Genomic DNA, 25736 nt, shown 5'->3' on the forward strand with positions numbered 1-25736 from the left:
TGCTGAGCACAGACTTGAGCCCGTGGAGACCAGCTACTCAGCCTCCTGCCACATGGCTTACAAGGTGATACTCATAACGTGACTGTTCCCAATTGTACAGCACGGCGTGTTCCTTGAGCGCTGGAAACCAGGCCAGCCCTTTGATTTGCCTCCAGCCTCACAGAGGCTCCATTCAGGGAGCCAGTGATTAATTACTGTTTGTACACAGTTGTGCACTGTCATTGAGGCTACATGCTGTTTGCATCCAAAACTTGGTTAACAACTTAACAGCAGAAAGGAATTCATGCATATAATACCATAGACTTCTCTGGTGGGAACGCCTTCTAATGAGATGCATTTTCCTGCTAAGGACTATCACAGCCTAGCTCCCTTTTTATTTCATTATCCTTGACATCTTTAGCCACTGAATAATCAGCTACTTTGGGGGAAACACTTAATAGCTTTCCTCCTTGAAATGAAATAGTCCAAATATGGCAACTGTACTCCAAAGAATGGAAATCAAAGCACTGCATCGGCATTTGATACGCAGTGAACACTGTTTTACAAACTTGTTCTGCTTTGATGAGCTAATTTGGCTCCAAAAGGGGTCTGAGGGATAGCTTTTGTCCTGTTAAGAAGAGCACGAAGAGGGTGGGGAGGGAGCATGTACATTACATGCATAAAAATAGTTATATTTTCCCAGTGCAACTGCTGCTAGCCTAAAGATTACTTCAGTACATTCCCAGTTTTTATAGCACTAGCCCAGGGAGCCTTTGAAGGTTACAGTATTATGTTTTTATAATAAGGCTGATTATGACAGAGCTTGACGGAGCAGTGAACTTTGTTACCCGCAGGCTAAAGCAAGCAGGCTTATAATGACAGTACTGGTAATAATGGCTGTGAAATAGTCTCAACATTCAGGACACAAATGCCATTTTCTGATAGCCTGTTGAAGATACAAAACCATAGGATAAATAGTTGCCACTGAATGCACCAGCTGAACCTTTTGTCTCTGACTTCCTGAAATGTTTTCTATTTCAAAATAACAATCTACTCCTGGTGATGTCTTTTGGGACAGCCATAAAGCACCGATAAGTTTCAGGTTATTCAAAGTAATATGATCTTTGAGTAATATCAACAGTTGTGCCACGACCAAAGAGATGGTGCCTCATTCTGCTTATAAGCAAAACATCATTTTGTCCCCGTCTCTAAGGTAAACTAATTTTCCTACAGTTCAAAATGTAACAAATCGTTTGGTGGTGCCATGAAATCATCTGCGATGTCAGGATCCACAGCCACAACTCAAAGCTGATTCAACCAATCCTCCCCAGCATCCCACCAGCTGAAATTCCCCCTCAGAGTGGGGCAAGGGCAAAGGGATGCAATTACCTTGCTGTACCAGCTCACAATCTTATTCCTTCTACTAACACGGTCCAACGCAACCCCTAACAGGAAATCCCTTTCTAGGCTAGCTTACAAAAAATGCAATTTGCTGAGATACCTCAGGTTAGCAAGTGCCTTGTTACCAGCTGACATACAGCTGTGTATCAGATTTCACAGAGGAGCTGGTACAGTGCGTCTGCTTTCATTCCTGAGTGTATCGTTTATCCACCTCACGTGGGCACCGAGTGCAGGACAACCCTGGTATGATGACTTCAAACAGAGATCTTAATCTTATCCCTGTCGAAGCTGCTTCTACATCAAAGAACAGTAGCTGGAGTTAAAAAAAACCAAAACGGCAAAACCCAAACCAACCCAGAACAAAACAGAAAAAAGCCGAACAATCCATGTCTCATTATTTCTAGTCAACGTGACATGCTGTGCCTGTAGTTCAGGTAACTATGGAATTGTTTGATTACAGGTGAGTGCACAACCTCCAAGTGCAAAATTAGAAGTCACTATATAAAATAAGTCTCAGTATTTGCTTAAATACATTTAGGACAAGTTAGATTAAGAGATTAGCAGTAATTTATGCAGTATATAACCTACCTGGTATTGATCAATTCTACTCTGCCACAGTGCTAAGTAACAAAATGTCACCCTCTCACTGACAATACCTCCTCCACTCCAGCCTCTTTATTTGGAATACATTGAATTTTTCAGTCTAGTTCCTCATATGGCTAAGCTATACGGCAGGTGAAGATATGCAGTATAAATGCTTTCTTACAACACTTGAGTAAACCACACATTTCCAGAATTAATATAATCATATAGACAGTGGCACAATACACAAGAAGTCAGGATTTTCCTATTTTAAAGCAATGCAGTAACCAACATAGATGAAGGGAGATACCAGAAATGTAGGCAGCTAGGATACTTGACAGGTCCCTTCTAATGCGTATAAATCCATAAAGAGCATATATATGGTATTTCTAACTTGTACTCTCTCTGTGATGAAAAGTTAGAATATGACGGGGAAAAGCATTTGCTTGCACTGTCCAAACTTGTCTTGCACTCAGTAAAGTGAGAACTGTTTCTGTAGCCTCCTGCAGCCCATCTGGATCTCGGGTATGAAGACAGATACGTGAAAATACTGGGTCTAATTACCACCTCTATATTTCTGGCAACAAGAAGATTGCAAAGAAAGAAGCTTTAAAACGAAAATGCAGAAAATTAAAGTAATTTAAAGCAATGCTCCAAAATAAATGGTAATTATGTCTTAAGATTATTCACTGAAAAAATACACAGATCATTAAAAATGCATTCCCAGGTTGCTGGGCTCTTTTTGCGCAAGTGTTTCTTTTCTGACCTTGGTAAATAACTGCAGCATTCCCAACAGAGAAGCAATGTAAGAAGTTTTACTGCTTGAGTACAAAGAGTAAAAAAAAAAACTCAGGAAAAAACAGAAGGAAGAATATTTGCTGTCCTGTCTAGGTCCTGAGTATACAGATCTAGAGCTGCTGGGTTATAAGAGATGTCACAGAGGCTGCTCAAGGCTGAGGCTATTTTTACAGACAGATCAGTCACATTTAGTACACCTAACAAAACCTGGCACCAGAAAAAGACACTACATTGATGGAATTTCCCTAAAGAGAGGTCCAAAACCCTGAAGCCATTTGGTAACTTAATAAACTGGTCTAATCTGTCCTTTTATCCATAATAGTTTTCTGTCCAGTTGAGGATGGAGGATAGCCTATAAGAAGGCTCAGGGTGTTTGGCACAATCAGTTCTGCAAATGTCCCAGTCCCATGAATTAAACAGGTTCTCCATAAACGACATTTTGTGCATATTTAGTAGTACAGCACATATAACTATTCGTTTCAGTAAAATAAATTTATCTCTGGGACTAACGCAACTTGGGCTCTGAAAAGGAGTAGAAAGGAACCAGAATTTTACTTATTTCTGGATTTGCATGTTAATGAGCGATTAAGGGGTGGAGTGAGGCAGAGGGCGGCGGGAGCCTTGCTCAGTCTGCCTGCTCTTAATGTGTGCAGCTGAATGAGCACAGGTAAGAGGTATGGCTGATAGTATATATCAAAATAAAATTACTACCCCTCCTGGAGCAAAAGGAAGCGTGAAGAGGGAATTGTGGCTTACATACATGGTCTTTTATTATAAGCTGTATCCTAGAAACACAATCAAGCAAAGACACACTTCATTCACAGGGTCCCCAGGCACTTAACTTAGCTGGCTATACAAATGGTAAGGTAGATTATCTGGTCTTCAGAGGCAGAAATGTTATCTTTTTTAATGTATGCAAATGTAATGTAATTGTATGATATTATGGTAGATTATTAGTAACTGCAATAATAACTCATGGGTTCTATATTGCACCTGCTGAAGCAACTGGCAAATCTCCCAATGATTTTAATAGGAGCAGATTTGCCAATCAGACTCATTTCTTTCTAGAGAGAAACAAAAACGTCTTACAAGGATCTGCAAGTGAACATGACTGCAAAAGAGAAGAAATTATCACTGTAAATATCTGAAACCAGAAGATTATTATCAATTAATTAAGGTAATTATCTAGTCTGGAGACAGTCCAGGTCACAGAGTTAGCATCTACACTTCACTGGTCATCATTCTGCCAGGAAATTACTTTGATGTATTTTGGCTGCCAGAAAAGTTAGGCATTTGATATTAATACCCACATGTGAAAATATTCCTCAGGAACTAAGATAGTGCAATTTTAATAGCTGCCTTCCAATACCTGAAGGGAACCTACAGGAAGGCTGGGGAGGGACTCTTTACAAGAGTGTCCACTGATAGGACAAGGGGAAATGGGTTTAAGTTGAAAGAGAATAGATTTAGATTGGACCTTAGGAAGAAATTCTTCAGTACAAGGGCGGCAAGACTCTGGAATAAATTGCCCAGAGATGTTGTGGCTGCCCCCTCCCTGGAGGTGTTCAAGGCCAGGTTGGATGGAGCCTTGAGCAGCCTGATCTAGTTGAGAGGCGTCCCTGCCCATGACAGGGAGGTTGGACTAGATGATCTCTAAGGTCCCTTCCAGCCTAGGCCATTCTGTGATTCTGTGATTTTTGTGGAAGCATGATATCGGCATGTTTTTGACCCTCTGCTACAATGCTAAACAGGAGCTATTTAGTTGCAAGCCTAAACTGTGCTTACAAGCTCTAAGAAACTGCCTAGATAATTTGTTTATTTTCTCTGTAAGTAGAAGTTCAAACCATTTCTGTGGTTTTGTGCTTTCATTTGCCCAAAAGGTATTTCATTAATTAGCAATCACATATGCCACAGAATACATTTCTCAAGGAGATGGAACTTTATGACCTACGAGTCTGGAAAAAGACATTACTGTAATACATGCGTATAGATTGCAGGCGTATCGCAGACACTGTAAATAAGAATGAAAATATAGCCCCTTTTCGTGCAGGTAACTTGCAACCCTTCAGAAGTTCAATTTCTTGAAACCGGTACTCTGAGCACCCTCCCAAACCTGATGTTCAGTCCTATTGGTTCCCTCTCTGTATAGACAGGTATAGACTCCCCTCACTGCATGCACCCTCAAATCTCTCTTCCTGCTGCGTGGGCAGGGACGGTGTTTCTAGATGACATAGAAGAGAGGCTTTGTGGAGTCAGCAGCAAAGCATCTCTGGGGTAGGGGGACTGCTCTACACATCCATGCAACACATGCTGCTGAATAATCCAATTATATGGCACGTAACGTAGAAAATCACAGTGCATGCCCATTCAGATCCTCAACCTAGACATAGAGGAAAATGTAGTGGCTTCCTCAGTCTCAAAATAAATCAGTGCTAGTGTCCTGGTCTCGTCTGGGATAGAGTTAATTTTCTTCCTAGTAGCTTGTGTCTTGGATTTACGTATTTAGCATGAGAATAATGCTGGTAACACACTGATGGTTTTAGTTGTTGCTAAATAGTGTTTGTCCTAAATCAAGGACTTTTCAGCTCCTCATGCCCTGCTAGCAAGAAGGCTGGAGGGGCACATGAAGCTGGGAGGAGAAACAGCCAGGACAGCTGACCCAAATGGGCCAAATGAATATTCCATACCATATGACATCACGCCCAGTATGTAAAGTGGGAGGAGAGCTGCCTGGGAGCCACTGTTTGGGAACTGACTGGCCATCAGTTGGTGAGTAGTGAGCAAATGCATTGTCTATCACTTGTTTTGTACATTCTAATTCTTTTACTACTACTATTATTATTACCACCATAATTATTATTTTCTTTCTTTTTCTGTCCTATTATGTCTTTAACTCAACCCACAAGCTTTACTTTTTTTTCCTCTCAAATCTCTCCCCCATCCTAGTGGGTGGAGGAAGTGAGAGAGCGGCTGCAGAGTGCTTAGTTGTTGGCTGGGGTTAAAACATGACAGCCAGTCTGAAACAGTCTATGCTTTCTGACCCATAGCTCCTTTTTCTAGCTATTAGGAGGAGGAGAGGGACATGAAGGAATACTCTATGAATATTGCTCAGTCAGGACAGATTTAAATGACATAAGTACACATACTTTTTAATACAAGATGAGGGTGGAAGGAGAATCCTGATGGCAAAAAAAAAAAAAAAAGAAAAAATGGAGTTTGGCATTAATTTCAGGAGGGGCTGGATTATCTATACAGTATTTGGCCAAAAACACAAAAGTATTTTCAGTTCTCATAGTCCCCCCATCGGTCTTACATTTCATACAAAGCTTCATCCAAAAATCCTTAAAACAGCATCATATTTTTTGCTTCATGAAAGTGGTCAAGATCATACACCAAAGTGGTATGACTGTAAATGGACTTAATAAAAGGTAAGCAGGTTGCTTTCTCATTATACAGTCCTTTGTCACTAGAATGTTCTCTGATGTTAAAACTTAAGTGACCAAAGCCAAGAATGATGATCTTTTTACTTACCAATAGTCCAGAATGACCTGTCTAATTTATTAATTGCTCATCACGGGCTATAAAGAACCTGTCTCTGTAGCAGAAGGCTCATCACTTTACTTGGTGAAACAATCTTTTTACAAAGGTAAAAATACGATCAATGCTATGCCAGAATTTGTATTTATTTACCCTCTTGCAGAGATGGATCCCTCACAGCCAGAGAGTTATTCCACTCAAATATATCGGACTATTTAAGCTACAAAATTCGATATTTAAAAAAATGAACAAATAGGCTATGCACAAGAAGAATGGCTTCAAATATTAAAGTTCTTGCTGAGAAAAAATGTACTCTCTGCATCCTAATGGGACAGAGATGATTGCATAACGGCACACTTTGCCTATAGCTTATTTTCTATATAGAGTATCTGTAATCTTAACAAAAGATAGATAGACAGATATCTAGAGATAGCTTAAAAGCTTTAACACCCAGTAATTCTTCACATTGTGATTCTGTGTACCTGGTTTTGCCTCAGTACTGCTTTTCTGTAAATTGTGGCTGTCTGGTGACATGATATGAAATGACTCTCTGAAGATCCCACTCAATTTCCCACAAGTATTAGCTTAAATATTTAAATTAAAGGCTTCCAGACATTTTTGCTCTCTTCTTAACTTTCTCTTCATGAAACAGATAAATTCTTAACTCAAATTAATACAGATGAAGGCAACAGCCTAATCAAGTCAAGTTTGCCTTAAAACTGATGTCAAGTTTGCACTCGTTTGCCTCAGTTAGCTACGGTATCTAATTACCAGCTAATGGTAGGGAATGAAGCTAAAATCCAGCTCCCCTACTCTTTTTTAACTGACTTATACAAAAATTAAAAGGGCTGTTTTCAGAGGGATTTTACTTTGAACCAGAATTAAAGAACATACATTCTATCTGGGGTTTATTTTCTTTTAGTGAAAACAAGGCCTTTTTGTTCTTTTCCCATTAACATCTGAAGGGCCAAGTTGTGTAAGATGCAGGGAATATTTCAACATTGAGCTCTTGAATGCTGGTGGAAAGCAAACCGCATGCCCTGGTCCCAGCCAGTGTGGTGGAGGTGGGCAGGAGAGTCCCATGGGCTTGTCCCCTTGGGTCAGGTAAAATAGCCCCTCTGCTGCCTCCTCCCATGGCCAACCTCAGCAGCTGATTGCTTTATATAAACCTTGAACTGCTGCTGTTTAATGCTTTAGAACAGCACTGGATAGGTTGTTCTCAGCCTATAAACACTTCAGAGACAAAGGAAAAACATTGCCTCGCCTCTTTTTTTAAATGGAAGCTATTTTCTGATCATTGGCATTTTTTGCTAATACGCACAAATCGCTTCAAAATGCATTGTTCTCTTCCACATGTAACAACATGTGCCTATTGCTGCAACTTTTTTTTTTCCTTCTCCTTTTTCTTGGTACAAAAGTAATAATCATGCTCCAGTGTAGCAGAACTCCAAAGAAAACCTCACAACAATCATACACTTACACATAGCCACGGGCATAATAATTTCTGAACTTACAAAGGCTGAGGTCAGGTCAAGGAGCAGAAACGAAGCATCTTGACCCAAGGCACCCCCACACTAAGCAACCTCGAGCAGCTGTACCCCAGCAATTCTCTGCCAGGCTGGTGGTACTTCCAGGGAATGGGAAGAAGAGAGGTTGCCTGCATAGCAAAGCACGACTATGAGCTCTTAACAGCTCCAGCTTTTGGGTCAAAGCCCAATCTTCCCTTCTTTTGGTTGAGGCACGTGCAGCTGAGAAAAGATGTGGTTTTGTTTGGGTTTTTTTTTCAAGGGCCAAGAAAAAAACATGCCAACAGTTCATGTTTTACTTAAAGCTGCAGTTGAGAATTCACAAAGAAAATCTGTGCACTTTTTAATTCTGGTTCAGAGGATTTACATGCTCTTTCTAATGATCTGGGCCTTCAGCAGTGGGTAATGCTTCCCAGTCCCCAGCTTAGTGCTCATGCAAAATTGAAGCACTTTTGAGGCAGTTTAGAGCCTACAGATGAATCTCAATGTGCAGGCGAAAAGGAATAACGGTTGTTTAGCACTTCACTAGAAGAAGCTGAGGAAATTACGAAAAAAAAAATCTATTGAACTTCAAACATCTGGGAAGCCAACCGAGAGCATCTGAATTTTGAACAGCATGTTTACATTCCCTTTGCATAGTGGAAGGGGGGCAGGGAAATGAACAAAACTGGGTTTGTGAGTAAATTTTTATGTAAAAATATAGGGCAAGTTATTTATGTTATTGACTTACTGACACGTGTATGCATGTGTGTGCTGTGTGTATACATATATGTGTATATATATATAAAACACGCATCTGCACATGTACTTCTGCACCACACCCACTCTGCATGGTTTTAAGAAGCAAAACCAACATGAAAATGCCATATTTCTGTGAACTTGATGCAATGACACAGTTCAGTGTCCGGTGCAGCTTTTGCAAGAACAAGGACAGTTGCAACATGACACAAGGGGTCACTCGGGAGCCTTCCTCAGCAGCTGTTTTCCTATTTTTTAGTTCAAGATGTGCAGGAACAGCAGGTTGGGGGAGAAGTGTAAAAGCCTCACTGTTCTTTGCTCTTGTTGTTCTGCATGCTAGGGATGGCATTTCACAGATGACTTAGGTATCTTGAAAAAAACTAAAAAGAAAAAAAAAAGAAAAAGGCAAGCAGCTGCTTTCAAAGCAGCTTTGTCCAGTGCACTGTCAAGTGAAGTGACTTTAGACAGAAATGAAGCTCTGGGAATTTACTGTCTGCTCCTCCATCCAGCACATTTTCAGGGCTGTGCCAGGGCAGCAACAAAACTCCAGCTCCTAAACACCAGGAGATATTTCTTAGTTTGTGGCATATAAAAGAATCATTGCAGGAAGGCGTGTGAAAAGGCAGCCTTGTCGTCACAGAAGCCATTTGGCGTGTTCATGTTTCTGGATACAGCACAGCTCACGATCCCCATCAGCTACAGCAAGGCTCCAGGGATGCAAGCAAGTTGCTTTGCAGATCCCTGCAACTTTGACATGAAAAAAGACCTTTTTCATTATGTAAGTAAATGCTGTCAATAGCATCCCTATAATTCTGGCTGCCTCATATTTTATTTTATTTTATTTTATTTTATTTTATTTTATTTCATTTTATTTTTATTTTTTTTTCTATTGACTGAATTCCATTAGTGGTTTCTACCCTAGTTGAAAAACAAAAGGATTAAAACTAAACCCTAAATCAAGCCTGATCCACTTCTAGACATTGTTACTCTTCAGGCCTGGCAATCCTTACTCCTCTTCAGAGGAGGGCACAGCAGCTGACCCAGGTGCAGTGTCAGAAACATCATTATACAAGTCACTGGGAAGCCAAAAGCAGCAATCAACCAGCCAAGATCCTCTCTAAAATCAAAACCTGGGAGCAAAGAAAAGAAGAGGCTGTGAGGCCCTACAGATCAGAATTCAGGGAGAAGGAGAGACATAGAAGAGTCTGACAAAAGACTCCCTTTCTGCTCTCAAACTCAGAATATGAAGAGGGATGAGAAGTTATGAGGACTCATGAAAGGCATCCCATCCAACCTGATGAGAAAGAGCTGTACACAGCCTGGCAGGTGACTGCCAGCCCTGCTGCCATTTATGTACTTATGACATCATGCTGCTCATTTATGTACAAATCAGGAATGCGTGGGAATGACAAAATGAATACAGGTGGTGAACCTGCAGAGCAGCACAAAATTAGATCCTGTACAAGACAGAGCTGCATGTGACAGCCACCTATCTTTCCCTTACCTGTTAGCAATGATTTTGTACCCTACCCTCACAGTGAAAAAGCCTCACTAAATCTGATCTATGTGCAATGATTGTTCCACAACAAAAAAAGTTGAAGATACAACTCAAGTAACTGAGATACAAGCTTACGCAGACATCAGGAGACTCAAAACAAAAACACTTAAAGGTCCTGCACAGTCATCAAGACCTCAGTGTCTCTAAACAGCATTAGACCACATTTCCAGCAACTGCATCAGACTATAACTTGTTCTCAGTGAAGAAAAAGGTACAATTTTGACCTTCCATTTCCCTGAATAATCCCAGAGATTTTTGCAAAGAAACTACAGACCTATTAGTCCTACTCATTTTCAGATTTAATTACCTGAAAAAAACTACATTTATATGATGCAAATGTTCCTGCCCTTGCACTGCCAGGATGCTACTGACTGCAGCACTTTTGTTTGACATCACACAAGACCCTGTCTCTGCTGCTCCTGTACCCAAAAAACACATTGTTTTTCATGCATAAAACTAAACTTCGGGACTTTCTTCCAAACTAAGCTGACATTTATCAGCCTTTCAGGCACCAGACCACCCCCACCACAGGGGCTCCAGATCCCACAGAAAAGACGTTCAGCTCCAAAGGATCCAGGATACACAGAGGGAAAAAGGAAGCATTGCTGTGCAAAGCCATGGCTAGTCTGAAGCTGTGGTGGGTGGACTGATGTCTGAAGATGTCTTTTGGGGATTTAATGGGATTACGAGTGTGCAACAAAGAGTTTAATGAAGGAAAAACTTGCAGGGTGATACGGTGTAGGCTGGAAATATTCAAAGGAGTGTCCTCAAGTGCTTCAGATGAATGCACTCAGCATCCATATCCTCTTCTTATTATTTTAAATAACTTTATTTCCTGTCTCAGATTTGTTTTTCTAGAAGCCCACAGGAAACCTTCAGGACAATTAGATGAACAGCTGCAGATAGGAAGTGAATGCTGCAATAAGAAATGAATAAATATTCTAAAGCTTTTATCTTTCAGTCCCAAAGCACTTTGTAGAGGTAAATAACAGAGACGTGGAGTGATTTGCACAGAGATACGTGGTGAATTCACAGAAAATTTGAAATGGGCAAATGACCCTTCCAGTGGGACCATCATTACTCAGAGGAAGTGTGTGAGCGGGATTAATTTGCAGGAAGAGCAGCTCCCTTCGGGCCCCTTGGTTAGCATCCCTGAATACCCTGACAGATAGAGCAAGTGCCAAAGCCAGAAGAGTCCATCTCCGCCAGCTTATCAGCATGAGGACAGAGGGTTCATGAGGTCCATGGCTCCTGTCTGTCAAGGTGCCTGGGCAGCCACCCAGGGAGAGCAAAAAGCTGCTGGTAAGGATAGCGTTAGCAGAAGAACAGGCAAGTGTCAATGGCTGTGAACACGTAAAGAAGCTGTCTAGGTCTAAGAGCTAGAAGAAGCCTTCCACAAACACAGGCACAAACGCCCCACATACAACAGTTTGATTAAATAAGAAATTAATGATACAATAATATCATTAATACTATACTCAGTAATACTATACTCAGTAGAGTCTAAACTCGAAAACCCCAAAGTCTTTTGAAGGCTTCTGTACAAGAAGCTAATATCCCTGGGTCTGGGGGGTGGCTTTGTACTGCCTATAAGCAGATTTCCTTCTGGAAGCAAACATCTGGCCCAGTGTTCTTATTCTATTCATATAAAAAGATTATTTCCTTTCTTTAGGTCAGGACTGACTCAGTGATTTCTCCACTCACTTCAACAAAAATAACCACAATTTTGAATTTATATCCTAGAAAATAATGATTGTCTGCCTCTCTGTGAGCACATTTCTTCTGAAGCTTCCAAAATGGCTTTTTTTTCTCTATTAAAATATACTAATTACTCAAGACAAAAGTGTAAACTTGGCCTGCTTGCAACAAAATGTCTTCAGGAGTTTTGTTGTTGGGTATTCCCTAGGACCACACTCCCAGCAGCTGATTTTGAAAACATAAACTGTGAGAAGAAAGAACTTCTCTTGCAGCAGTGATGAGCACAGGGCTCCTCTTCCTTGGGAGAGCTGCCTGCCAGGCCATGAAACATACACAGAGAGAAGATGGCCTGGGTGACATCAACATTGGCTGCAATCTAAACGTCAAATAGGAGAAAAGTATGGACTTGTTCATATACTTTTATGTAAGACAACAGCCTGTGTTTCCCTAAAGAATTCCAGTTCTTTGGGAAAATAGAGTTGTCCTTTCTGCAACAGCTGCAACTTTTCAAACTACACATATAAATATGTTCCACTTAAAGCATCCTTCCAAAGAGAAGACAGACTTCAGATTACTAAAGAAAATAGACTTTAGTATCACTTCTAACCCACATCCCAAAACTCGTAGTAGAAGCATTTGGGAAGAGAGACACAGATCCATCTTTAAATTTCCTTGAAATGAGTTGGGTTAGGACAGAGTACTGAAGGAGCAGAGGTAAAAATTGGCAATTTGTTGCTGAGAAGTAATTATTTTGAATCAGGCTGCTTGATGTTTGTAATGGATTTGATCCAATGATAAACAGAAAATAAAATTACTTGTGACAACAGTGGAATGAAAACAATCCTTATTTATGATATGTGACTACCCTTACTAACATAACCCCAAGGTATTCTACCCCAGAGAGTCAAAATATTGCAGGCTAAGTATGACTGCAGTATTTAGCATCACTTATCATCCTCCGTAATGAAGTCAATAGCGATACTGGCCACATTTGCTCAGAAAAATAGCTTTTTTTCCTTATCTTTTGGACTCTTGCAAAAACATGCAGAGAATTAGGCAGCTACAGCAGGTCAAGAAGCGAAAAGAGATTAAGGAAGACGTGCAGAGAGGGAAAACAGCAGTAAGGAAAGGAAGATCTGTGGGTCAGAAAAAGTAAGTACAAGATTACCCTTCCACATTCTTCTCCCTGAGCTGTGCTTACACGAGGGTAGCGGGCACTTGAAATTTGTACTTGAGCTCCCAAATTAAGTTTTTCAACACTGGTATTCAGAGAAGTGCAGTACTTAGAAACAATAGCTTTTTATTATTTTTAAAGAATATTAAGACAAAGAAATACAACTTCTCAAAATTATGGTCCATATGATGATCTTTGCTGCATAATCAAATGGCCCAGCTCAAATAACATCCAAATAAGTTGATGTGACTTTTGTCATTAGGGCAATGCAACCTTCTAAATGTGGTGTCACAAACATCAGAATAAATGGCTTTAAGGAGGTGCATACACAGAGAGGAAGATAGAGCGAAGTGATTTTCCTGCCTCCATACACGGTGCCAGAAGAGCAGAGACCTCCACAGAGTCCCTATGGAGGTGTCCCCATTGCTGTTTTGGCCACAGCATCTTGCAAGAGCTGTTCTAAAGGCAAAAGGGCAGATGTCAATCTTTGTTTCTTCTGTTGAGAGGGTGATCTATTAACGGTTTAGCTAGCTGCATACCTACTCCCTCGACAGGCTTCCGAACCCAATGCTTAAGGTAATGACCTCCTATTTGCTAGATCAATGCTGACCCTGCATCAAAAGCTTTATTAATGGGGAAAGGTAGTGGTGGGAGGCAAGCGCCGGAATCACAGCGGTGGTTATGTAAAGGAACTAAAACAAAGAAGTCTAAGATTTCTGTCTGAAAAGAAGAGTATATTCATCCACCTCAATGTAGTTCAATAAGCCCACTTAATCAGACAAAAAACTTATTTGGAGCCAGATTCTAAATTTATGGTTTTCATTGATTTGTGGGGAGACAGAGACTTGACAGGGCAGCTGAAGGGAAAGTCCTCAGAGCCACCTATCCTCCTTGCTGAAGGCTGGGTAGCACGAGGGCTGCTCTTGGAGGACATCAGGTCTTCCAAGAGCCTTCTTCTGAAGGCAGGACATGGGAAAAAGGACTGGCAACTACACCTGCTCCTTAACAGAGCATCCCTCAGCATGCTTTTCCTCTGAGATTGTACAGAGAAGCCTATTCATTTTGCATTACCTGGGGCCTCAGGCCAGGCTCAAGAGTCCTTATTTTGCTGCTATCTGGGAACACAGAGGAAGTCATCAGCAAACTCACTGAGTCCTCCTCTACCTATGTATCCCAGTGAAAGAAGACTGAAAGTGTAGACAAACAGTAACGCGGGCTGAATTGCCCAATACGTCTACTTAATAAGCACTTTGAAGAGTCCCAAGTGTTGTTTTCTCCTCACCTGAAGGAGAGAGAACAACATGTCACTGGCATTGCAGAGGGCAAGTAGGCTTTTATAAATCATTTCACTTTAATAGTCACGGAGAAACTATTATAATGCATATCCGAACTGAAAAGACAAAAACAAGGACCCTGTAGTCCTGATTTTTCTCTGTTGTACCTCACTGGGATGTGGGGTTTGATTTAGCAGCATTTAATACCTTCGGACAGATGAAAAGGGTGCAGGACACGGATTTTCTGTACAGCTGCAACTCTCCCACCACTGCAGAATTGGCATGTGTGTGTCTGAAAATATTTCTCCATAAAAAGCACACATGCAAAATAAAATCTTTTGCCATCATCTTTTTCAGAGGTTCAGTAATTTGGAAACTGCACAAATTGCTCTAACAATTATTGATGTTATTGAGCTTCCTGCCCTGTGACAATGGAATTTTCTTGTCCCTAAAGCATCAGCTCTGCAGAGTTCTTTATACTTTAATTGTTGTTATCTTTTATGACAGTCAGCCATAAAATCAAATGTGTTCCCTCAAAACAACTTTCATCCTTGTTGTTCTTAATCTTTACATATATTTTTCCACATTAATGTGAAAATATTCCAGTAAAAACATAAAAAGACCATGCCCCTCATGCACATAGGAAATGAAAGAGTCAAAGAAGTGCACTAAAGATTTTCAAAGCACCCTTTTGACTTCTTTATGAAAATGTTTAGCTTTTACCATAGAGAAAAAAACCCAGCAAGTCTGAGGATTAAAAACCAGAATGCAATGATCCTCTGTACAGAGCTTCTGGCTTCTCAGACTCAATCATCGGAATTTTTTTTGCAAGGCTCTCTCTTCAGGCTAATTTAATTAAATAAAGTGGCAGTAGAACACCCTGTCACTATTACTGTTCTCATCCTCTCCAACCAGAAGGCAACAACTCCCACAGAGTCTCTGTGCATGTTCTTTACAGCAATGCTTTACCTACTGTTTAAAAATATCCCAGAGTGCAAAGTGCATATAACCATAACGATTATTTTGTACCTTCTCTGTTACAAAGGAAAAAAAAACAGCACAGGAAAAAGATATAAATATTTATTTTCCTCTCTTAAAAATTAGCCTTCTTAATATATTCAATATTTCCATCTAGCAGCTCTCTTCAAAGAGAGCTCAGCTGCACCCTCCTTTTATCTCTTGTGCCACTGCCATTGCTGTGCTGCTGTCTCTGGTTTTATCAATGACAGAAACAAATTTGCCTTACAAGAAGAGTTAATCATCTCTACCCAGATTTCATTTCTGGGCACAGGCTCAAAGTCCATGAACATATAATCTTTTGCAAATCAAAATCCATTTCTCTCTTTCATGCATCATTTACAATCCCAAGATGATGTACCACTAGTATCACACCTGTATTTTAGTCCTCCTTCTTCCTGATTACCTGTCCTGTGGAAAAGAAAGCACAGGTGGCCTTTACTTTTTCCCTCTCATATATTATATCATCTGTTCCACTCGTTTTATTTTGCTTCGCTTTTCTACCGAAAGAACTGAAGGAAAAAGCCTGGTTCAAAAACAGGAGCAGAAGACTGTCCCAGCGTGGTGCTCTTCTTTATATTTAGGCAGAATGGACTTTAAGAATGGTAAAATGTCAGGAAAGAAGAATGCACCCATCCTTCAGCTGCTGGGATTACACAACTGACCCAGCAGAAACACTGTGTAGCAGAGATCATTCTGAACCCCAGCTTACCCATGTAGAGGCTAGATCTAACCTGGTTTGTGGTTTTTTTCTCCAGCCTGAAGCCCGCAGCGGCGTTGGCTTGCACTGCCATCCTTACACTGCCCTCCCCTCGGAGCAGCTCAGTCGCCCCTGCTGCGCCCTAGGTTACAACTACTGCACTAGCTAGCCAGAAATAGCAAAAGAAACCAAAATAGCCTCAAAAGTGGAGTCCAACAGCTTTGCCAGACTGACTGGTAAAACCTGCTAAACTGATACCTCCTTTGGGCACCAGAATGAATCCTCACAGTCAGTGTCTCCTGCAAATTTTTCTCCAGCTCCACCTGCAGTGGATCTGTTTTCCTGAGCTTCCATTGCTTGGAAGAAGATATTATTTTACCACTACCTTAAATACATTGTTTATCCATTTCTAGACGTAACATGTGCTATGAGCCCTAGATTCTCAGTGTGCTTTATGGAAAGGTGTACAAACACTGCAACCGAGACACACATAAACCAGCCTTTTGGCAACAACGAGGTTGACTGACAAATGTAGGTTCTGATGACAGTTTAATTTTAACAAGCTATTAGTGTGACTGGGTTTGTGGCTCTTGTCCTAATAATCTGATGCTCACAGCTTTTGACACCCTCCTTCCCCTCAAACTCCAGCAGATTATGTTAATCTCTAATTGGATATGGGTTTCATTTGCATATAATTGCTGCTGTTTGTTATGCAAAACGTTTGTCCTCTAATGCAGTCAAATGTGTCTCTTTTCAAGACTGGCCTTCCACATCTGTAGAATGCAATCTGCTTTACGGCATCGTTCAGTTTTTCTACAGTGACTGAGAAAAAAGAATGAATTCTTCACCTGCAGGGAAAAATTTCACCTGTAGCAAAGTATTTTCATGTGCTGAACGTTGATGTTAATAAAAGCTTAAGGAATTAACACAGGGATAGCTGCCCTCCTGCTTGTCCTTCTTCATTCCAGTGCACTCCCATGGATGAATAAAATTGAAGATGTTTTAAGTAACAAGAATTTCCTTTTTTTTAGGTTTCCTGCTGTAGTAAACTTGTTGGAAAAGCCAATTTGTACAAATAAATAAATAGGTCCAAGGTTTAATACAGATTTTTTCTACGGCTTTTCTTCCTACACCCACTTTCTCTTTGTCAAGCTGAGAGCACCACAGTACCATTAAAAGCTTATGCTTTTGATCTCTGTGCAAATAAATGAACTGAAACAAATAAAACTCAGTTCACAAGAGACTTCCAAGACATCTGGTGGAGTTATTTTTCTAAGTAATTTGACCAAGTCGTAGTTTAACTCCCAAATGAAAAGCACCTTCTTGCTTGGTATCCAGTTATTTCTCAGAGCCCTCAAAAGAGCAGTAACTCCTGCCTCTCTCCTTCCATGTGACTCAAACTCTATTGATTACCAGTCTTCCTAAATGGGAACAATCGTATCTTTGATTTATGCTGGTTTATTACTCAAGTTTTTAAACCTTTTTTTTTTTTTTTGAACTGTGAAGGTCCTATTTTTTTCCATGAGTGTCATTTAGATTTCTGGTATTGACTGTGGAAGCATGAGACTCTTGGCTGTTCTTCTTTTCCTTCCTTGCTAACCTACTGAGGTTCTCCTTCATTCAGGCTTTATGGAGCAAGCAGAAAAGTGTAATGGAATAACAGCCTGGTGCTTGCTCTGGATCAATACACTGCTCTAAACTGTGCCCAGCTGTGTTTTCTCCTTCTTTCTTGCTAGAAACTGGGTAAACTTCTCCTTTTTTTTCCACAAATCTACCAAAGAACATATAATTCTAGGAACAACCCAAATGCTCTTCAGAACTTTCGGGAGAATGCGGTTCTTGGTTTGTGATTATGATACAGTGCAATTCCTGGGAATTTGTGATACTGGGGAAGTGACAGAGAGTTGACTTGGCTGAGAAAGTAATTCCCTTCTGTTTCTGCATGGTTCTCCTGTAGTTTTTTGTCATTTGTTTGTTTCAAACTTTGGCAGGGTGCTCTACAAGCATGCTGTACTAACTGACCTGGATGCAGACACCACCTCTGTGCTGTGACAACTAACATCCAGTAATGCCAGATACAAAATTCACAGTTCTATCAAGAGTAGAGAAAAGTCGCTGCCATATGAAATAGCTGCTAGATTACAATGGTGGGCTCCATGACAAAACACAAACTCACCAGAGGTTTCATCTACTCTCTCATCCACCACATGGTCCTTCTGATGAACCCATTCACTGTTGCACTTAAAATAGATCTGCGTGGCTGGGCTCGCTTTGCAGTACAGATTCACGGGCTTGTTCTTCACAATGTAAGCCTCCTCGGGTTCGATGAGGAAGTGGGGCAATGGCTCTGGAGGATCAGATGGAAAAGTTTCTGGAAGTTCATGAAAAAAATCATCATCTGTAGAAAGAGACAAAATGGATAAATTAAATAACCAAAACACAGCTGGCAAAGTTTTACAAGCACTTTCTGAAAACTCCCAAAGGATTGTGCTTTTCAAATAAAATGTTATCTTAGGAGCATTCCTAGATGCGGATTTAAATACACTGCTGTTTTCAGACCACAAGAAATTGTTCTTTAGATCCCAAGCTCTCTTTCCTCTATGTGATGTGACAGCGACGTGCACATTCACATGACTGGGAATGGTCCTTTGTTATCATCACTGGCAATACTAGCAATAAAGCATTATGTTAGCGCTTGGGAGAGTTGCCTGCAAAACCGTAAAAAGAAATAATAGAAACTTTTGGAGGCTTCAAGGTCACACTTCTCAATAGTGACTTATCGCATTGTTTAATCAAGTGAATGCACACAGGTAGTACCGGCTGAGGCTGGTACAAATAGGAAATAGCGCCTTTCGTTTCAGATGAGCAATTTGAAATCTGCTTTAAGGGCAAAACACTAAATGCAAACCCAGTCTATGCTGCTTTGTTCGTACACCGGCTCTCTTGCTATGACTGCTAATGAAGGTGCCAAGCTACACTTTATTTACTTTGTAGTACATTGCTCTGTGCAGTCCTTACTATGGAGAGGAACCAGGAGCTGGGGCATGGGGCTGGGCAGCTGTGAGATGGTGACATTTCGGACCAACACAGACACATGCTATTGACATGAGGAACCTCCGCACCTCTCTGGTGGTGCTGGTAACGAATAAAGTCAATGCAGAAAATCTGGAGAAGGAGGAAAAGAATCCAATTCACAAGGGGCAACGCTGAAAACACCTTACACACGTACTTTCTCATCTCCTTCCCTCTTCACAAATCCCCCTTTAAAACCTCTCTGTCCCTCTCTGCAGAGGACGTCTTACGCATCAGAAAGCACCAATTCAGAGGAGAATAACACTCTCCCCATCCACCTCCCCACCTGCTGTCAGTGTGCAAGAACATCCAAGAGGCTCCCAGTGGCAAAGGTGTGGAGGGGCACCCACTACTGACAGATTGGCCAGCAGCAAGCTGACAGTCCTGAAGGCTTTTCTCAATCTCCCTCTTTCTGTCTCTGAAGCAGTCATCATGATACACAGTGATGGATGTTGCTGATGATCAATAAAACACCACAAAACATCAAACCAAAAATACCGGGGGAGGCTGGCTATTTTCTCCCTGCCAGTCTTCATGAAGATGGAATGTCAGACAGCTACCTTCTCGTACCAAAGACATGACTGTGCAGATTGTGCCCAGAATTACAAGGGGTGTGAAAGGCTTTCCTTCCAGCCACTGCTTTTGCAGAAAGACAAGAAAGAACAGTATCAGAGGAAGGAGACGGGGAGAAGATAGTGTGATACCCATCCCCATAGTGACATGGGGCTAGACTGTATGACTTTATCAGTAATGGGAATGCCTTACACAGCAAAAGATTTTGTGAATCTCTTGAAGTATTTATGAAGAGAGCATGTTCACCAACTGCCATTTTTACTTTTATCCCTTCGTATTAATTTGAAAATATTTCTGGCTTTTTCAGTATCTCATTTTAAAAAGAGTAACAGGCCTGACTCACTACTGCATCACTCCCTGAGACCTAAGAGAACTGAACTGGTTTGATGAGAGGAGAATGGTACACTAAATAAGGTCTGGCATTTTTCTAGCAAAGGGAAAATCGGTGACATACTATAACGATTCAATTTCTATCTGCAATAATCATCTGCAAATACTCAAAATAAATTTAGTTTTTATCACTTTCCCATCCTTTCTTTTCTCTGCATTGCTTTTTCACTTTGACCATACCAGTCTCCTTTTTCTGCAAACCCATTTCCTCTGCCTGTTAGGTATTTGCTCCTTGTTCCATTTTGTTCCATTTTGCATAGAGAAAGACAAATAACAATAGTTTAATGGCAGTCCACATTTGGTTTCATGACAACAGAACATGTTTAAAGCAAAGCAAGAGGCTTTCTAGCATACCTCATCCCCTTCTACCCATATTTTCTCCTCTTCTCCACTCCCTCTCTCTCACACGAACTGCTCCATAGACATCCACAACACAGAAACATTAGAGATGAATCATTTCCCCTGAATTGCCACAGGACGTATCTTTTTCTTCTGGTCATTTAATTGCAAATCAGTGAGCAGACAGATGGAAACTAACAAAGCACACATATGTTTCATAATTAAACAAGTATTGCTTCACTAATTTCTGGTGACTGGAAGAACAAATGTATTTATTTTCACCACTAGATTTCTGCACGCTATCAAAGACAATACTTATGCTGTCTGACCAATTAACTGCATCTTATCAAAGATGTAACTAGAAAGTCTAAAAGGAAGGATCAGCAAGCTGCAGAAAAGAAAAAAGGTGGTCTTTTAAAATTATTTCTTTAATCAGCCTGGAGAATGTGTGTGGGCCTTGGTTTTCCCTTCTAAAGGTAACTGCTTCTAATGTTTAAATAGTGATTTTATGGTAAAGTGGATTCACAGCACTGCTCTGCATACACAGCCTAGTCTCATGTTTTGGTTGTGGTGATATCTGTTTCCCTCTACCATCCTGGCATCCCACTGTCAGGTACAAGCCAGTCTTCTTACTAGCTTCTTGCTATAATTCCACCTTACTATTCTTAAGCAATAATAAACCCCAGTTTTATTTTTCCACACTCCTTATCACTGCTGTTGAGAAGCATCTGAACTGCTCCTAAATATTAGGGATATAGATGGAAAACTTTCACAAACTGCCACACGGAGTGCACAGAGACTGCCTTGTCCCTGGAAACTGGCTATTAAAATCTGCAGTTTTAGAATACGTTGAAGATAGTAGCCAAGATGGATTTTGGGGCTTTTTACACTGGCATACATTCAGTCAATCCCTGCCCTCATACTGTCACTATTAACAGCAACATTAGAATTTTTTTTTCAGAGAGCAAGTTCTTAAGAAGAGCATCCAGAATGTGAAAACGACTGAGTGTTCTTGTGTTCAGTAAAAAAAACCAACCCAAACAATCAAGCTGCAAAGCCAATCCTACTGCCTTTTGCGTTCAGGGCCCCTCACTCCTGCTCTTCACTGCTGAAAGGTAACAGGTGGCTTTATCAGCCTGTTTGAGGCCCAGAGGGAAGTCCCTTGGTGCTCCTCATGTTTCCCAAAGAGAGGGGATCGGCTGCTTTGGGGTGACAAAGCATCGCTCCCCTCCTGCCCAGGCTCACCAGTCATCACCTGCTGAGGTCGCGGGATGGTGTTTCACAGGTAGAGGTGGTGTGCAGCTGTAGTTCCCCTTTGCCGGGCTGTGGTCCTCACCTATTAGGATGAAGATGCTTTGAGGAGGAAAAACCTTGAATCCCCTCATGACAGCTTTCCCATCACAACAGGCACAGCTGCGGCAGGCTTTAGGACAGTTGGCCAGTTCGGCTGCTGATTTGGGACAGGGTTTTGAACCATCAACCTTAACATGCATCTTGGCTTCAAGTCATGCATTTCATATTTTTACTTTTTTAATAAGACTGATATGATGTTTGGCATCTGTTGTAATTTTTTTGCAGCAACATGCGAGGATAATAAAGATGGAAGGATAATTACATAACAAAATATTCTTAAAAATCCAGCACAGATATTTACCTGTGAAAATGTCAGTATAGGACATTTGACAGTGTTGAGATTTTTTGCAACCCTCTACAAAATGGATTTTTGACATCACCAAAGCAATTTCATGAATCTATATTTTCACGAGGCCACAGTTTCTAACAACCTAATAAAAAGTTCCATCAAAGTTTCTCCTGAACGGCTCTAGGTAAACAGAGGTCATTTCTCCGTCTGTACAAAGACGAAAATCTGACTGAGGTTTTTCAGGGATAACTTTGTTATAACTGTGTGGCCTGCTGGGCCTATTTCTATAATTCTGACGGGGGCTGCCTCTCGTTGTGTGCTCCCTCACTATATGAGGGTACAAATCTTGCCTGAGACTTTGATCTGAATCTTCCTGACAGTTATCACTGGTTATTTAAAATGTTCATCTCCCAATGCTGCAATAAAGCAGCAAACTCTTTTATTTAACTCTTCTAAGTAGTTAAGACATTTTTTTGTCTGCTTAGGAAAGAAAAAAAAAAGAAAAACCTAATTAAACCATTTAGGAGTGATCCAGGAGCGTGGATACAAACAAACAGTAAAAGTTCACATACTTGATTTCCAATCATTATGTCAGTGTCATGTGCAGCAAGTTCCCCTTGCAACCTTGATCAAATGCAAATACAAGGCACACATCGTTCTCCCCTATCGTAACAGATCTCCTTCTGTGCTCAGTAACTTTGAGCGGCAAGTTTACTTCTGCAGTATGTCACATTCATCTTTATTTTCACATAATAAAGTGTACAGCCCATCTGTTGTTATTGACTGATTTATATTAGCGAGACAAAAGACCTGATTAATGGTGCTGCTAAACTAGTTTCACTCATGCAATTCATTCCTATTATGAAAATACATTTTAAAAAGACATTTTAATCTATAAATTTAATTTGGAATTTTTATATTAGTTGCTGGCCCAAATACAGATATGCTCTTTTATTTGCCTTCTGTAGTATGTGTCAACTATTTTTATTTTTTTTTAAAAAGCAAGTCAAATGCAAAATCTATAGGAACAGGTCAAGTGCCATTGAAATCAACATAGTTAGAAGCTGCCATGGACTGTCACACATAGGAATTTTCAGTTTTATTTTAGTTCAATATTCTTTTAAGGTAAAACAAATATTTGCCTAAGTCAGGAACCTTTTGATGTTAGGAAATGTCTTTATTCTCCTCATGCGTTTGTTTGTAAAACTGTACGTATTATAGTTCTTCATGCATAAGAAGTGAAAAAAGGAGATTTTATGGTATACTTCCCTTTTTATGGACTAGTATCCCCACTCTAATCTGTGGCAGGAAAATATTGTGCTCCATACACCAATCTATTCATCTCTAGATCACTAGTTTTATTACTACATATCAAGCTTTAATTCTCATCAACCCAGCATATAACTCACTATATTTCTGAACTGCGAGACTTAAACTATTATTGCTTAGATCATAATATATTGGACCATTATCTCTTTGTGCGAGACCTGAAGCAAATTCTTCTCAAATGGAATTTACTTCAGAATGATTCAAGAGCAATTTAAAATGAATGGCTGCAAAGCTAATTTCATTTGCATTTGGATGCCCATCACTCGGCAAGATCATTCCCCTTGTGTTGCAAGAAAGGCAGCTGGAGTTAACTGTATGGATGGGATTTCTATTCAGTTTTTTAATGTTATGATTAAAAAGCCTTCTAGAGCAACAAGTTCTGTTTACTGTGAAATTAACAGCAGGTGGTAGCTTGGTAAACCAGTTTATCAGGATGGAGGCAAGGGTTTGAATTTTCAGGAAAGGATTTTTTGATTTTTAGGAAAGGAAAACTGCTCAGCTAGATGTGCTTTGCTCACAGGGTTTTCTGTCCTTCCAGGACGGGCGTGCAGTATCACGGTGCCACCACAAGGGAAGTAAAGAAGAAAAAAATCCTGTATGCTGTATAGCCTGCCTCCACCTTTGAGCCCCATAACACCAATGGAGCTACAAATGCAAAATTAGGGTAAATAGAATGCAAAATGGAAAGAAAACATGACTTTTCTAAGAAATACTAGTGAGTGATTTCCATGTCATAGGGCCGTCTGGACCCTGTCTCAGCCCTGGAGACCACACAGGAGCAGAGAATGAGCCCAGCAAAGTGGAGCTCCTGCCCTGAAAGAGAATGCACATTTTCTTGCCCTGATTTGGGGAAGAGGAGGAGGAAGGTGGCTTTCTCAGCACTTAACTCTCTTGCAGCCCTACCTCCAACTGCTGGCAAGGCGGGCATGCAATAAGGCAATCTCACGTTATTCTTCAGCATCTCAAAAGTGGAAGATTTCACCAAATAGCCCAGGAAGGTTACATTTTTATAACAGCATAATATTTGGCTAGTTTGAGAGGCTGGCATCTGTTTGCTTGCAGCTGAATTCACTGCAGGCCTTTACAGGCCTAAAGATGAGGCTTGGTTTGGTGGCAGCCCACAAACCAGATGCTTGCTGAACTTTGCTGAACTCTCATGGGAGCAAGGTCAAGGGAATTTCAGACTCAAATTTACTGAGCACCCACAAAATTAAATGCTCTTTTTGGCAGGGGAAGCAGAGTGCAGGCACTGTCTGGGAAAAGTGACAGAGAAATCGATAAGGCATGCAATGTCCATCTTTTTTGGGTGACTTAGTCCAGAAACAGAATAAATACAAACCATAAAGAGGAATGAACTTTCCCTGCACCTGCAATGGCTTGGTGAAGACCTTTCTTGCACATTGCAGCTTAACAGCACATCCCCAGGAGGTTAACCCCAAGCTTTGTGTGCACTTAAGAGAATAAATACATCCACCGAGTGGCTACGTGCAGAAGAGAGGCCTGCTGAGCAGAAAAGTTTCTGTCCCAAACACACATACATCAAAAAAAACCTAAACACATCCTTTTCCATCCTTGTATACCCCTATCAGAAAAGTAACTTCCACAGAGTCATGGGAATCAATACACAATCCACTGTCAGCCACAGACACCAACCTGGAGCCCTTGCGAAAACACACGAGTAGCTTGTCCCTAAATTCAGTGGTACCTAAACTAAAGAAAATACGTGTTGTCAAAACAACGCCCACAATTATCTCTAAGGCAGAGAGATTTCTTTATACATACCATTGCTAATCCAAGACAAAAATTGTGGGTATATACATAGACATGATATATAAGGTTCTGTACCCAGAATTTTACTGTTGCCCTGAGACAAAGTCTGTGAGACTACCAGCTGCTACCTAAACATGCCAGAGACTGTACAGGTACTTGTTAGCTTTGGACTCAGTGTAGGAAAACGCCAGAAGATAGTATAATTTCACACAAGGCAATGAAAATACTTCCTGTCGCATACGAAGAGCATCAAGCTGTTCTTTGGGCAACTAGATTTATGGTAATTGTTGTCGGTATAAGAAATCTAACACAGCAATCTGTGAGCACTATTTATTATGAGGCTGTCTAACCATATAAATAGATAAAACAGGACGGAGGCAAATCATCAGAGGGGTGAGGTTGACTTAGGAGCACTGCTAGTGTGAAATGTCAAGTGAAGGGCAAAGGCGCTGTTTCTTTGCTGCCCTGTCCTGCATACCAGTAGTCACATCCTTTGTTGCAACGCTTTCATTAATTCTGATGGAAACTTTGTCGTTGTGCTTGTACAGAGCTACTGGATAAGGTTGGCTCAGTTACAGTGACATGGTTATCACAAGTGCTACACCTGAAAACAACACAAAAGTGCTCATACAAATGGCA

At 40.7% G+C, this 25736-nt stretch overlaps 1 protein-coding gene across 1 annotated transcript in view; it reads right to left on the reverse strand.

Moving 5' to 3' along the window:
• Positions 1–19147, reverse strand: part of UNC5C (unc-5 homolog C (C. elegans)) — a gene marked incomplete at its 5' end in the record, with an annotated part of 69666 nt that extends 50519 nt beyond the window's left edge. The window contains 2 exons of the mRNA XM_009873383.1: positions 18159–18380; positions 19105–19147. Of these exons, the coding sequence (XP_009871685.1) occupies positions 18159–18380; positions 19105–19147 (265 nt within the window). The remainder of the gene's footprint in view (positions 1–18158; positions 18381–19104) is intronic.
• Positions 19148–25736: the final 6589 nt, after the last annotated feature.

This window comes from Apaloderma vittatum, unplaced genomic scaffold (genome assembly GCF_000703405.1).
Source record: "Apaloderma vittatum isolate BGI_N311 unplaced genomic scaffold, ASM70340v1 scaffold8947, whole genome shotgun sequence".
Taxonomy (NCBI): domain Eukaryota; kingdom Metazoa; phylum Chordata; class Aves; order Trogoniformes; family Trogonidae; genus Apaloderma; species Apaloderma vittatum.